The sequence below is a fragment of the Myxine glutinosa genome, chromosome 1, assembly GCF_964187855.1.
Source record: "Myxine glutinosa chromosome 1, kmMyxGlut1.1, whole genome shotgun sequence".
NCBI lineage: Eukaryota > Metazoa > Chordata > Myxini > Myxiniformes > Myxinidae > Myxine > Myxine glutinosa.
Genome location: NC_136261.1, coordinates 190989809 through 191001893, shown reverse-complemented (window position 1 = coordinate 191001893; position 12085 = coordinate 190989809). Strand labels below are relative to the sequence as shown.

At 40.9% G+C, this 12085-nt stretch overlaps 1 protein-coding gene across 6 annotated transcripts in view; it reads right to left on the bottom strand.

Annotated features, from left to right (window-relative positions):
• LOC137432279 (apoptosis-stimulating of p53 protein 1) overlaps positions 1–12085 on the bottom strand; it is a 148399-nt gene that overhangs the window by 24480 nt on the left and 111834 nt on the right. For 5 of the 6 annotated variants that reach the window (XM_068124080.2, XM_078781484.1, XM_068124098.2 and 2 more), the window contains 2 exons: positions 10298–10437; positions 8003–8225 (listed from right to left, as the gene is read on the bottom strand). In XM_068124080.2, coding sequence (XP_067980181.2) covers positions 8003–8225; positions 10298–10437 — 363 coding nt within the window. The remainder of the gene's footprint in view (positions 1–8002; positions 8226–10297; positions 10438–12085) is intronic. The other variant, XM_068124088.2, reaches the window with a different exon arrangement.

Genomic DNA, 12085 nt, shown 5'->3' with positions numbered 1-12085 from the left:
AGGTGAGACAATTCAGACGTGAGTGCATATAGCCATATACCTGTAACCTATCCATGGTGTATAGTATTTTATATAAGAATATACATATCGTCACCTTCGTGCCATTCTTGCTCAAGTCGAAAAAAGCGTTTACGACATAATCACAAAAAACTTTTTTTTTTTTCAGCCATCTGGATCAGTACTGAATTTAAATTCTGTTAAGTGAAGAAAACTAAGATTACCATTGCATGCAATTGTAGAGAAACATGTAACTACGCTAAATTTATAAATAACAGAGATTATAAATCACCGTGAGCAATTTTGGCTTGGGCAATTATGGCACGGAGAATTGCTAGAGACAATATTGCTCACGGTTCTACCTAAATGCTGACGACCCTTTGGAACGAATAATCAAGAAATTAATTTTTATGATACATTGACTTTGTTGTCATTGATGCACTAGTTTTTAGGTCATCTCCTTCCAGAGATAGGTCACTAATAATGCTGGTCTCGATGTCTGTCCGTCCGTCCACACTTTTTTCAACTGCGGTTATAGAGATGGGTTAGGGTTCGTTGAATTTAATGGGAGGAGTCATTATTTCGGTGATATACGATGAGTGGAAATGGCATGAACACTCGATAAGCAGAAATGGCACGGAGTTGAACAAACATTTTTTTCGGCGAAAAAAACGTGTATCGACATTCTATTATGAATTGACTAACTAGACACAATAACCAATCACCGGATAACAAAATGTCATTTTCGATAAAATTCGACTTGAGCAAAAATGGCACGAAGGTGATGATACACACATCTATATCAATGTAAAATTTTGACCACATAATTTAATATTGACCCCAGTGTAGAGGTTCAACTTTACATTGTTGGTGGCACATTCATACCCCAAACTGAAAGGTCTAATAAGAAGTCAGAATTCTTGTTTGTGTTACTTGTTTGAGAGATCCAACTTGAAAAAAATCTTACTTGTGTAGATGTTTCAAAAAATTTAAGTGGTCAGCTTCTCAACATGATGCAGAAAATACTTGCTTATTTATTGCATCCTTATGACAACTAGCAATGGTACCCGCCCTATGGGCGGGGCTTCAATTGGGAGGCCCAAATGAAAAGGCAAAATATCAGAAATTGAAGGCTTTTTTTATTTTAAACGATTCATATAAACAAACATCCGTTGAATCATATCACCCGCAAATCGTCAAAATCTAAACAGTACATGGCGTCCATTTTGAAAAAAGATTGAATTCTGCAAAACGGAAGCGGCCGCTACACGTCTTTCTCAGTCGCACGTTTATGTGTGAAGAGTGCGCGCCGAATCTGTAACACGGAAGCAGCCGCTACACCTGTTTCTCAGTCGCTTTGCACACGCTGCCATGTTACTTCGGAGCCACACGTTTACAGTCACGTGAAAAAGTAAGTACACCCCATGTAAAGTTTTGACTTTTTCAACATATTTCAATATACAGCTATTTGATCTTCATTTCAACAATATTGAGAGATAAAGGTGATATAATAAAACAAATATCATGAAACATTTACATTTTGTAGTCCATTGTATAACTTAAATAAATATAAATGCAAATTTCGCAAGTGGAAAAAGTAAGTACACCCCTTCATTTATCACTACTTCAAATCCATAAAATTAGAATCAGGTGCACCAGCTCAGGTGCAAATGATTAGAACATCGTTAGAGAGGATCTTGGAGGAACCTGTCTTATTTAAACCTCAGACATTTCATTTGGTTTGCTCTTTGTTGTTGAAGTGTGCAGCGTCACCATGCCTAGATCAAAACAGCTCTCTGAGGCCTTCAGAAAGAAGGTTATAGATGCCTACGAGTCTGGGAAGGGATTTAAAAAGATCTCCAAACAATTTGAAATCAATCATTCGACTGTCCGGAAGATCATCTACAAGTGGAGAAGATTCCAAACAACTGCCAACTTGTTCAGGCCAGGCCGCCCCAGCAAGTTCAGCCCGAGAGCAGACCGCAAGATGCTGAAAGAAGTCTCTAAGAGCCCCAGAATGTCATCATGCGACGTACAGGTAGCTCTTGCCACTGTTGATGTCAAAGTGCACGAGTCTACCATTAGAAAGAGGCTGCACAAATTTGATCTACATGGGAGGTGTGCCAGGAGGAAACCTTTGCTGTCCAGAAAGAACATCAGAGCAAGACTAAAGTTTGCCATTGAACACCTAGGCAAAGACCAGCACTTCTGGAACGATGTGCTCTGGACAGATGAGTCAAAGGTAGAGCTATTTGGCCACAGTACCAGAAGACATGTTTGACGAAAACCAAAGACAGCATTTGACCACAAGAACCTGATACCAACTGTAAAGCATGGTGGTGGAAATGTTATGGTTTGGGGCAGCTTTGCTGCATCAGGGCCTGGGCAGCTCACCATCATAGAATCCACTATGAATTCTTCATTGTACCAGAGGGTGCTTGAGGATAATGTGAGGCCATCTGTCGGAAAGTTGAAGCTCAACCGAAGGGCGAAGGTGGACCTTGCAACATGACAATGACCCTAAACATACCAGTGAATCCACCAAGGAATGGCTGAAAAGAAAGAAATGGAGGGTTCTGGAATGGCCAAGTCAAAGCCCGGATCTAAATTCCATTGAGATGTTGTGGGGGGATTTGAAACGAGCTGTGCATGCAAGAAACCCCTCAAACATCGCACAGCTGAAAGAATTCTGCATGGAGGTGTGGGCAAAAATTTCTCCCAGTCGATGTCAGAGACTGGTAGACAGTTATAAGAAACGCCTACTTGAGGTTGTTTCTGCCAAAGGGGGCAATACCACCTAATAGAGCCAAGGGTGCACTTACTTTTTCCACATGTGAAATTTGCATTTATGTTTATTTAAATTATACAATGGACTACAAAATGTAAATGTTTCATGATATTTGTTATATTATATCACCTTTATCTATCAATATTGTTGAAATGAAGATCAAATAGCTGTATGTTGAAATATGTTGAAAAAGTCAAAACTTTACATGGGGTGTACTTACTTTTTCACGTGACTGTATATAGGAAGAGTTCGTCAGGAGTCGATCTACTCTCTCCTGGTACGTAGAATAAACAGTATTTGTAGAATTTCAACAAAAGCCACATCACTGTTCATATTGGTAAATATTATTCCATCGTGTTTGGAAAAACTGGAAAATTGGAAAAATAATATAGCCTATTTTACTCCCAGGGGTCCCAGGAATACCCACCCAAAATATCGTTGCGATCGGTTGAGCCGTTTTTGCGGTACCTTCGAACGGATGGACGGACATTTCGTGAATTATACTAAGATGAAAATGAGTTATTTTTATGGGACTAATGAAATCCGGTAATTCCCATGAAACTGATCTGTCATGTCAGGTTGCCGTATCTTTCCTCGACAGAAACAAATTTTTTTTCAATGCTAATGTCCCAGACCCTCTCATTTGTCCTTCTTGGATAATCTTTGAACCAGTGTCAACATACTTGCCTCGTTCATTAGTAGAGAAGTTGCACATGTGTGTATGTTCGTAACCGCAGCAATTGTCAACTTAAAACTGACCCTTCCCCCAAAGCACCGATATCCTCACTGGACCTCTGGATCAATGTCTTTAATGCAAGAGTTTGTGCATATTGTATCTTTATCACATCCCACCCTGCCCCAACAATGACCGCCACCTACGATGCCACAATTTTTAGACACAGAATGTCTCTCGTTTTTGAGATCTTGCTCTAAGTTGTGTCAATTTAAACTGCCATCATGCCAATTGGCTGGAACTTGCATTTTGGTCTCCAGCCAAGGCATTGCGAGTCAAGGCTATGTGAAGCTGCAGGACTAACGTAATCTGCCAATGTCACAATCAGGATTCCTCAAAATGAGCAAAATTATGAATGAACCATTTGCTGAAGGTGAATGAATCATGTCACAAAACCATAATTCACAAGACTGGGATAGACAATGAGAATTTCTCAAAGTACTGTGGGCAATTGAGAACGACAGTCTTAAGAACATGCTTTTTTTGTTTCATTCCTTACTGGAGGTTTTTAAAATTTATCAACACCACATGTGAAGGGCCGAGGCCGAAATCAAGATGGGCCTCCTGGGTGAAAAAACAAAGAAACTATGGGGAAATGTAGTAATTAAATGAGATCTAGATTTTGGACTTGTGACTTGGAATTGTTGCAAGTTGATAGAAATAAATAGAGTGAAGAGGAGCAGGGACAGAAACAGGGTTCGAAAGAGCACAGACTGTGGTAGTAGCGGTAGAAAAGACACAGGGACGAGACTGCTTAACTATGAGCCAAACGTTGGAGATGACTAGACAAAATACGATCGTTAATCACTCGGAAGACTTTGGCATGGACATGATCCAGAATACCAATGACTGATGGAGAAGCACTGCCCTAGACATGGGAGCAGTCTTCCATCACTGGTCTGACTTGGGATTGGTAGAGGGGGACAGATCACAAGTGAGGGAGGCAACAGTCGAGCAGCAATGAACTGGAAGGTGCAATGGGTCTTGTAACTGGTGCAGGAGTGATGGGTGGTGTCGTTAGCAAAGGAATGGACAGGGTTGTTAGTAGCTGTGAGGAGTTCATTAATGAAAAGATGAAAGAGTATGAGATGACAGAACCTTAATGGACACCAGAATTAATGTGGTGGAAGTCAGAGAGAGGGCACTGTCAACACAGGTAGAGATAGATCGCCCAGCGAGGAGGCCACAAAATGAGGAGATGAGCAAAGACTGAATACCATACATTGGGAGCTTTGCTAGGAGCCGTTTATGACAGGCTCTATCAAAGGCTTTACTAATGTCCTGCACAACAACTCAACTTTCTCCGAAGTGTTAGAGAGTTGAAGACCATTCATTTGCAATGTAGGCCAGGAGGTCACGAGTGGACCTGGCTTTGCAGAAGCCATCTATATTCGTGGTCATTGTGGAGAGAGTAGTATTCAAGGTTTGTTCAAATTGTTTATTGATGAGAGAATCCTTGACTTTGGAGATATTGGAGGTCAGGGCGATTGAACTGTAATTAGAGGGATCAGACCTGTCGCCATTTTTAGGGACATAGGCATGCTTCTAGGAGGTTGGGTAAATACTGGTATAGTAGCTGAGGTTGAATTTTTTAGAGAGAATAGGAGCAGGTTTGGGAGAACATTTAAGGACAACAGCAGGAATGCCATCTAGACCATTGGCTTTGTTGGTGACAAGGGAGAGGAGGGTCTGCCAAACTTTACAATTGGAAAGTTTTATGGCAGGCATAAGGGAGTTAGATTTAGGAAAAGCAGTAGTAGTTCTATTGGAGTCATACAGAGCAGAGTTGGCTGCAAACAGAGGCAAAGGTGTTAGCATTGGATTGAGGAGAGCTGGACACTGAGCGATCAGGATTGTTGAGAGGAGGAAAAGATGGCTTACAGAAGTTGGTGGAGATGCGCTTGGCCAAAGACCGGAAGGCATGACTGCTGCTGGGGAGAGGGCAAAACTTGTCAGAGGTCTGATGGATAAAAGTGGCTTTGGCAGTGGAGATGATGTGCCTGCAGTTGTTGCAGGCAACCACATAAGTACGAAGACTATGATCTGAAGATGAAGCTTTCCAGGCCCTGAAGAGGAGGTTTTTCAAGGAGACAAAGGAAGCACAATGATGGGAGAACTACTCAGGGGACGAGCTTTTTCTGCATTTTGGATGAGTATGGTATGCAAAGAGATGTATCTAGAAGGTGGATTTCAATGATTTGGTCTGCTGCAGTGGAAAGATCAGTGGAGAAACATGAGTCTTGCCAGGAGTAGTCTGCAAAGGATTCATGAAGGTCATCCTAGTTGGCAGTCATAATGTCAAATGATGTGGGAGGTAGACAAAGTATACTGATACTGCTGGAAGGGAGATGGTATAAGGTTGGGACAGTTCATTCCCTGTCCTGTCTAAAAAACAAAAAACAAGCTTTTCATATCCACAAAGGTGGTCAAATTCTTAGCTAAACCTGACAAGTCATTTGCAGCTGTACTTGATGACATCAGTGCCCCTTCGTTCTCAAAAATTGCATCTGTGCTGCTGATTTGTATTTCCTCATAATATTTTTCTTCTTTCTTGAAGGTGGATAATGTCACTATTTACGGGAAGGGTGCCACGGCTGATCCTCTGAATTACAGGCAATTCAGCTATTACAGGCTTGTCGGCAGTTAGTAATCCCGTGGGACCTATAATTGCTGCCGATCTTGTGCCAACACACAAGAACCTCAACATTTATAAACAAGACTACTAGTTTGCCTTTTGTCCGAGCCATTACCACAGATATGCCATAGACACTTGTTACTTCAACAATGGATAGGTGCCATAAATCTCAAACAAAAGGGAAGAGCAGTCCATATGGACAATTCACAAGCTTTTGACTGTGTTGAAATCTAGCGCTAATTCTGAAGATGTCTGCCAATGGCAGTCAGATTCCCATATGCCTTGAAACTTACTCCATGCAAAGAAAGCAGCACATTTCACCACATGGAGTTATTTATCCAACCTTTCTATTGAACGCTTACAGCATCCTTGGTCCTCTTCTATTCTTGGAGCACACCATTTATTTAATTCTGCCTCCTTGGAAAATAATTTTAACATTAAGTAGCAATTCCTAATAAGCAGCAAATAAATTATTCCTTACACTCTAAAAGGCAAGCTGCAGCTGCTTCCTAGGCTGCTGCATTAAATTTTTCCTGCTTCTACTCAAAGATTGCTTTGCTAATCTTTCAATCCACTTACGTGGTCAACCTCTGGTTTTACAGTCCTCTTGGCTCGACCTCAAAATTCGCTGCAGCACATCTTGGGCCGACCACAACTCAAATCTGGATTACAGGGCAGGGTGGTGTCTTTGCAGAAATTGTTGCAGAGCAAAGGAATTACTTGGTGTAAAGTGCATTACTCTCATCTGTGGGTTTGTGCTGTTGCCTCGAATCTTACATCCCTGGAACTAGTGGAATTCACTGCCTGTGGAATACGATGCCTGTGCTTCAGTTTTCCAGGCTAATGATATCTCTTCGCGGAAGACTGAAGCATAGGGATTGCTCCTCTCCAACTACTAACAGATAGGTGACCTTGGGGTTCTGTACCACGTCCATTTTGTCTGTTGCTCTCTGCCCTTTGAACCTCTCTGGCTCCACCTGATGGCACGTGCTCATCCAGAAACTTGTGCATTGTTACCATTCACTAAATATAATCAATACTCACCTTCATGCCTCGACTCCCTTTTCCTCTTTTTGGATACAAATTTGAGGCTTGTGGAAGAGCAAGAAAGAATACAGAGCAGACCATGCCACAACAGAAGATAGTGGAAAATGTGGAAACACCAACAGCAAGGTGTGTGAAATCGTCTACCGAATCCGTTCAGCATCCTCTTCCCTGGAGTCTCAGGTGGCAACCCTCCATCATCTTGTGTCATCTTCCTTTTCCATTCTCCCTGATCTTTGCCCCTCAATCTAAGTTATCCTGCTTGTTTTATACCTTATCTGTATATGTTCACCATCTTATTATGCTGCCCACTTTTTCCTCTCAGCTCCTGGTCTTTCTTTCTTTCAAGAGCTACTCCGATTTTTTTGGCGAGTTGGCCTCTTGTCCTATGTTGGCCAATTTCCATAAGTCTTGGCTTGTACTTGACAAAAGAAAAACCTACTTAGCAGAGCTGGTGAAACTTAAAAAGATGAACATGTGGACATAAAAAGTATCAGATTCACAGCAGTTTCTTTACGAAAAAGACTGGGATTAAGAGGAAAAAACTTCACAGAAAAAACATAAAAAGGCATTCAATGAAAACCCAAGTTCGCATTTTTGGGGTATTTTTTCAATGAGCAAGTGAAAAAATGAATTGCTGTGATGGAATAATTATTGCTCTTCAATTTCAGTTTTTCACTTTATGAGAGTTATCAGTGAAAAATAGGTTGGAAGAGTAACTCTAACCAACAACAAATTACTGACCACCTAATTATTTGACCAGGCCTGCTTCTCATCGAGTCTATAACAAAAGCATTCAACACACCGGAGGTATGATGGGAGGATAGACGACAGGTGGCTCCAGGTTATCATTGTAATCAAGGTCTTCTTCATCAGATGCATAAGAATCTGATGGCCTAAATCCCATTTCATGCTCTTCTTCAATTGTGCCAAAGTCCACCTCTTCATGCAGTGTGTTCAGTCCACAGCTAGGGTCCTCAGACACTTCCTGGGGAAGAGGGGGAATTGGTGGAGCCTCTCCACCACTTCTGCAGGAAGTGGGTATCAAGACCCCGAGCATGGTTAGAGATGGATACAGGTGCAGCCAATACAGTTTAACATACACACTACAGGCCAAAAGGATATATATATATATATATGTATATATATATATATATATATATATATATATATATATATATATATATATATATATATTAAAAAAAAAAAAAAAAAAAATATATAAATGTAAAAAAAAAGAAAAAAAAGGTGTATATATGTATATATATATATATATATATATATATATATATATATATATATATATATATATATATATATACATATATATATATATATACATATATATATATATATATACATACATACATATATATATATATATATATAATACAGTATATATATATATATGTATATATGTATATATGTATATATATATATATATCAATTAACATCTGTCCGCGGTACGAACGGGGCTGTGCACCGGCCTTTCCGGAGGTCGCGGTACGGCGTCAGGGACCACGTCGGTCAGCAATAAACAAGGGGTCTAATCCCCCCTCAAAGGGGAACCATAGGCCGACGTTGGGTTCCGCAACAAAATATATATATATATATATATATATATATATATATATATATATATATATATATATATATATATATATATATATATATATATATATATATATACATATATATATACATACATATATATATACATATATATATATATATATACATATATATATATATACATATACACACACACACACACACACACACACACACACACACACACACACACACACACACACACACACACACACACACACACGTAGTGGACAAAAGAAAAATGGAAACACCTGGGTAAATGAGGGACACCAAGTACATTGAAAGCAATGGCTTCCACACAGGTGTGGCCCATGCATTAATCAAGCAAATAACATCCCAGCATACTTCAGGTCATGTATGAAAATGCTGCCCAGGCCTGGTTGCCTATAATTTTGGCTAGCATGGCTGCAAGAGGAGACCTCGGTCACTTTGGAAGAGGGGTGATTGTTGGTGTGTGTTTTATAGGAGCTTCAGTGACAAAGACAGCTCAACTTGCTGAGGTTTCATGAGCAATGGTGTTTAAGGTGATGTCGGCATGGAACTCCAAGGGAAAGACATCATCAGCAAAGGGAAACAGTGGGCAGAAGCGCATACTCCAGGATCGTGATATCTGTGCAACACTTTGAAGTGCAAGGAAAAGCAGGTGAGCAACTGCAGATCAATTGACTATAAATTTCAACCTGAGGCGCGAGCATCCAGTTTCATCAAAAACGGTCTGTCAATAACTCAACAGAGCAGAATACCATAGTGGGGTTGCAGTGCACACACTGATCATCACACCTGGCAATGCACATTTTAAGTCAATCAATGCAAAGAGCACAGCAATGGACTTACCAAGCAGTGGAAAAATATGATATGGTCAGATGAATCATCCTTCACCATGTTCTCGAGAAACAGACAAGTGCACGTGTGGTGCCAACCTAAGGAACTTTACAACCCCGAGTGCTTGGTTCCAACAGTGAAAGATTCTGGTGCTTCTGTAATGTTGTTGGGTACATTTCCCTGGAATGTTTTGTGTGCAGTAATTCCCTTAGAAGGCAAGGTCAATGCCAACTGCTAATTAATGGTACAGCGTGATCATCTTCACTCCATATTGCAGCATTTCTTTCCTGCCGGGAGGGGAAAAATGCCCCCATCCACAGAGTATGTGTGGTCACACAATGATTTGATGAGCATGGCACCGACGTTATCCATATGTAATGGCCTTCTCAGTCACCAGATCTGAACCCAATCGACCATTCATGGGATATTCTGAAAACGCCTGCGACAGCGTTTTTCACCTCCATCAAACAGGTGCGAGTTGATTGACCTAATCATGGAAGAGTGACTTTATACTATCCACTACCTCTATGTACAATGTCCATTACCTGCTGTGCTTAAACTTTGACAGCATTTCTCCAAACACTTGTTCTGCTTACACCAATATGCTAGAAATAGCTAAAATCAGAAGGAGGGCTGTCTTTAGTCCTTTGGTGAGTGATATTTATACCTGTTAAAAGAAGGTTCTGTAAGCTCTGCAAGATCTCCAGTGAGCTCATTTGAGGGAGGTGCTGGCACGGGTGGAGGACTCTGTGGGTCTGAGCCGGGCCCATGAGGAACTTCACCATGACTTGGAAGGCCATACTGTGACTGTTGGGGAATCAAATAACACTCCATTATAAGCACACAGCACCATGATCACATTTGTACTGCACTTTTATAGAATGCCATTTTTCATGTCATATGTTAATATGTTATGATGTTATATGTTATGATGTTATATGTCATATGTTATGATGTGTGTTAACAAAAATAGAAGATGGAACATTGCAAGTGGTGCCACTGTGGATGAAATATTTTAGGCTGATACAAACCTGTCAGTTGGGAGTGAAAAAATAACAAGTGGAGGAAATAAAAAAGCAAGAAATAATCCTGTACATGCACACATGGGAAACTAGAACGGCACTCGGTAGAGCGCATACCTCCGCCAGGCTGAACAGTTTACGTTTTGCATCCCACTGATAGGTCGGATCTGGAACCAGACCTCCAAAATCGATTCGGATTGTTCTTATCACCGAAAAAACTCATCCATTAAGCTTTGGCATAATCCCTCCAAACCTTGAGATATTGTTCTATATATCGTTTTTGCCTTCATCTCTCATTCGTTAGGAATGACTGAGAAAATTTATTTTATCTAGATACAATCCAGATCCAAATCAGTTTCCGGATCTTCACCAAAATCGGATCAATTAATCCTTGTCAAACACCCATCCTGTCCACCAAATTTCATCTGAATCCGTTCATAACTTTGAGATATACTGTGCACAGACAAACAGACAGGGGAGAAAACACAACCTCCATCCACCTTCAGTGGCAGAGGTAAAAATATTCTGACGTGCAAGCGGGGAGGGTGGGGGAGCATCCATAGCTAGACCGTGGTAAGTGTAGTATGGTCCGTATGTTTTGAGTAGCTGTTAGATTGACATGTAATAGGGACCTGTCAGGTTAAGTCGTTTGTTACATGTGACACTGAGGAAGCAGCGTATGTAATTTATAGACAGGGTAGACCCTATTATATGTGGGCATAATTGCGACAAGTATAACGCATGATCCGATCAGTGTTCATTTTTTCTTCTGCAACTGTTGGTCCAATTGACACGAATTTTTCATCATGGAAGTGCCTCCACCTGTAGAATTTTTATTGATAATCCTGTGGTAGGCGAGAACTCCGCCCAGGAGGAGGGAAGAACTAGAGATGAAGAAGAAGAGGCCTCGGTGTTGAGGTTGATCACAAAAAGCCTCGTGTTGAAGGGCAGGCAAAACTTTTGGAGTGGACCAAGTGTGACTGCTTGACCAAAGCTCGGTTCATCCTGCGTTGGTGGAGCATGGAGGAAGGGGACCAAGGGCACCCCAGGAGGCCTTGCTTAAAAGACAAAAGGGATCACAAAGCCTGGTGGAGGAGGGAGATCAATGTTGGCATTCCACACCAAACACCATCTTCATTGTGCTTGTTTTGACTCTTAGTCCCTATTCATCTTGCACCTGGATACCGACGTGATCCATTTTGAGTCAAGCGTCGACCCTGTGCATGAGATAAGGTAAGTCTTGCCTTCAATTGTTTTGTTGCATGAGTGTGACCTGTGGTACCTAGTGCGTGGTTTAGGAACTGTTTTATTTCCAATGAATGTATACAAGTTTGAATATCCCCATTTTCCTCCTCGTGTCCATTTGACTTGCTTGGTTCGTTACGTTTTTGTTTATAGCGTCTTGTTACCCTTTTCCCTGTTTACTATATAAA